Source organism: Sycon ciliatum, chromosome 10 (genome assembly GCF_964019385.1).
Source record: "Sycon ciliatum chromosome 10, ocSycCili1.1, whole genome shotgun sequence".
Lineage (NCBI taxonomy): Eukaryota > Metazoa > Porifera > Calcarea > Leucosolenida > Sycettidae > Sycon > Sycon ciliatum.
The window spans coordinates 26,987,377-26,990,882 of NC_088652.1; the positions used below are offsets into that span (position 1 = coordinate 26,987,377).

At 43.2% G+C, this 3,506-nt stretch overlaps 1 protein-coding gene across 1 annotated transcript; it reads right to left on the minus strand.

Annotated features, from left to right (window-relative positions):
- Nucleotides 1-1,148: 1,148 nt before the first annotated feature.
- Nucleotides 1,149-3,206, minus strand: LOC135825857 (zinc finger protein 664-like). Its single transcript, XM_065338491.1, has one exon. The coding sequence runs from the start codon at nucleotides 3,066-3,068 to the stop codon at nucleotides 1,881-1,883; it is 1,188 nt and encodes a 395-aa protein (XP_065194563.1). The 5' UTR covers nucleotides 3,069-3,206; the 3' UTR covers nucleotides 1,149-1,880.
- Nucleotides 3,207-3,506: the final 300 nt, after the last annotated feature.

Genomic DNA, 3,506 nt, shown 5'->3' on the forward strand with positions numbered 1-3,506 from the left:
GACAATGTCGGTGGAGCTAAGTGTTAAGAAAGATATAAGCGAAATAAATATTGTGAGTTCCACACTATGTACAAACAGCACAATTAAAACAGGAAACGTCATGTACGTTAATTTTTTGAACGTCTTGTACCTTCCTTGTATCCCACCAGCTTGTGTGGATTCACAGGAGACGTGAGTTTCTAAGTCTTCGGAAAATATTGAACGCTCACTGCTCGGATGACCACTAGTGGTAGAGTGCTGAGTTGTAGGGCATCTCTGGCCATAAGCGATTGTCACAGGTCACAGGATTGAACCGCCGCCCCAACACCATTAAAGCCTGGTTAGCTCAAAACATATAACAACGGATTCACCTCTCCATTTGTCAGAAAAGCCAGTTCGGACACAGTATCGTCTTTGAAAGATCCCATCGACACCAAATTTGGGGTGCTAGCTGTGCTAGTACTCGTCCGAGCTACATGTAGCTCACACGCTGCACTGCATGGATCTATACTGCCTTCAAGACTGACGTCATGCGCTATGTTTTGCTGCATAATCACAAAATGATGGCACCCAACTCGTTTTGCTGAAAAGAAAAAAATCTTGCTTGCCCTGTTGTGTTCTTCCAGACAACAGATCGTCCTTCTGCAGTGTTTCTTCCCCCCCCCATCCCTCCCTATCCAACGTATTCAGACCATCATGATAATAATGGTAGGAACTGATCGGGTTCACTTTCACATCTGGTGTTATCTAGCCATTTCCCGCGGCTCTGCCTTGAGCTATATTACATCCATCAGCATTGCAGCTCTACGACGAGCTAACGGCAGCTCTACTTTGAGCTAACAGCAGCTCTAATTTGAGCTTACAGCAGCTCTACGTTTAGCTATTAGCATCTCTACTCTGAGCAAACACTCTCACAACTGGTGTTATCTGGCCATTTTCTGCGGCTCTGCCTTGAGCTATATTACATCCATTAGCATTGCAGCTCTACGATGAGCTAACAGCAGCTCTACTTTGAAAGACGTCATAGTATCCGGCTACAATAGAACAATAAACCGACATTCACAGCGACAATCATACACACAAACGGACAAGCGCACACACAAAGGCAAACACAACGAAAGTAGAGCAAGAAATGAACACACCTAAGAATTATCGGCTCACATGTCAGGTGAAAACATCACCGCAACACACCTACTAAACTACCATGTATTCCATCAATTATCGCGATAATAAACAAATCACAATATTAAAAAGTACAGTTTACGAAACCGGTTGAATTCACTACGACTAGAAGATTACAGTGCTTAGCATAGGTCGCCATTATACAGACGTCCAACTCCATTCTGTAATTTCTCCTAACTCATTGAGTGAATATAACCAGAAGGAAATTACTAGCACACCACCCCGCGTGTATGGTAGACAACGATAATGCAAGAAAAAAGAAGACGACAACAGGAACGTACGAGGACAAATTGTATATTTCAACAAATATGTATTACGTTGAACGATACATGAAAGCGCAAACAGAATCATAGTACATGTGTTTGCAGATAATTCAGGATATGACGGTGCACGCAGAGCAATAACTGTAACTGAACAGTTACCAAAAAATGCCTATAAGAAAACGAGTTAGAGAGTTTGAAGCGTTTGAAGCATAAACAAGGAATAATGTTTTAAACGCTCTTTACTAGGTTAATAGCATTTCCCATAATCTTGAAACGATACTGCTGTTTTCTGTGTTTTGTATTTCCATGGTCTTCCATGTTTCTTTTCGCATTGAAATCTCGTCACAATCGATTGTACATGTTCAGGTTCTCTCAGGGATGGATCCACTCATAACGTGTTAGGCTGGATTTCTTAGTGAAAGACTTTCCACAGTCCTTACACGAAAATGGTTACTCTCAAGCATGGATTCGTTGATGATATTTGAGAGATGACATTTCCCGAAATGCCATGCCACATACTTTACACTTGTATGGTTTCTCTCCAGTATGGATGCGTTGATGCACGGTGAGATTTGATTTCGTCTTGAATGACTTGCTACACAGGTTACACTTGTATGGTCTCTCTCCAGTATGGATGCGTCGATGCCGGGTGAGATCTGATTTCTTCGTGAATGACTTCTCGCATGATTTACACTTGTATGGTCTTTCTCCAGTATGGATGCGCTGATGCACCGTGAGATTTGCTTTCGCCGTGAATGACTTACCGCACGATTTACACTTATATGGTCTCTCTCCAGTATGGCTACGTTCATGAATTCTAAGATGGGTATTACGGCGAAACATTTGATCACAGTAACCACACATGAACGGCTTCTCCCCGGTATGGATACGTTCATGAACATGTAGGCCGTGTTTGTCACCGAATAGCTTTGCGCAGTACTTGCACGGAAACGCTTTGCCTACTGAGTGAAGTCGTGCATGTCGGGTAAGCTTATGTTGCGTGGTGAACATTTTGTCACACACTTTACTCTTGAACGATTTCTCTTCTGGATGTGTACATTGATGAGAACTTAGGCAAGACGGAGTAGAAACAGATTGATCGCAATGCTTACATCTATATTGCTTTTCTCCAGGATGTGAATGTTCGCGATCAAGCCTATCGGGCTGGCGATCAAGGGACTTTCCGGTTTCTTCGCAGAGTGTATCTTCTGGTTGGAGAAGGTCAGATTGAAGTTGACAAACTTTCTCAGAAAAAGGTTCAGACGCGTGATGAGTGTTGTTTATTTCAAGATCGTGATGATCGGAATCCGTGGGTAAGCTAGCCACTGAAGAAGACAATGGAAAATTGCCAAAGTTGTGTACAAGCCTTGCGTGAACGTTCAAACCAGCAGATTTGCTGTAGTTCTTGCCATATTCATTGTGAAACGCTACTTCCTCGTAGCCTGTGTACTGATCTGAAACGGCTTCGGGATAGCAGTTAACGGTTGTGGTACTGTTACCTTGCGAAATTTGATCCTTGTCCGTTGCTGATGTCAAGGAATCCAAACATGGGTTTTCGACAGCTGTAGTTGAAGCAACACTGGTCTTTGTATCCTTGTTCCTCTGGATTTCTGGTCGATGGTCCCTGATTTTATCTGTCACCATGTCCTTGGGTACATGATCTTGAGGAACACCGGCGCAAGATGTTCGTGATTCCCAGGGGTTGAATGCGGTATTCTGAAGAGAAAACTGGGAAGAGGAGACTTCTGATGTGGCTACTTGATTACCACTATTGGAGTATACGTGGTGAAGAGCTGAGTACGACGTACTATAAGATGGTGCAGTTGGCAGTGGAGGACACGCGGTTGACCTTCTGCTTGACCATATTACTAATGGCTGCAGTGGTGAGAGTGCATCAGAGTCGTCACTCTCCTCCGAAGTCCAGTCACAGTCGTTCATGATTTACCTACTTCGAACAATTCTCACAACCGTAATTCTTCTTCCAGCACTGCAAGGTTTCCTAATCAAAACAACAAATAAAATGCTTGGAAGTAACAAGAAGTCAGTTCAAATAGGAAGACAACACTCCCTAGTTGTATTCAA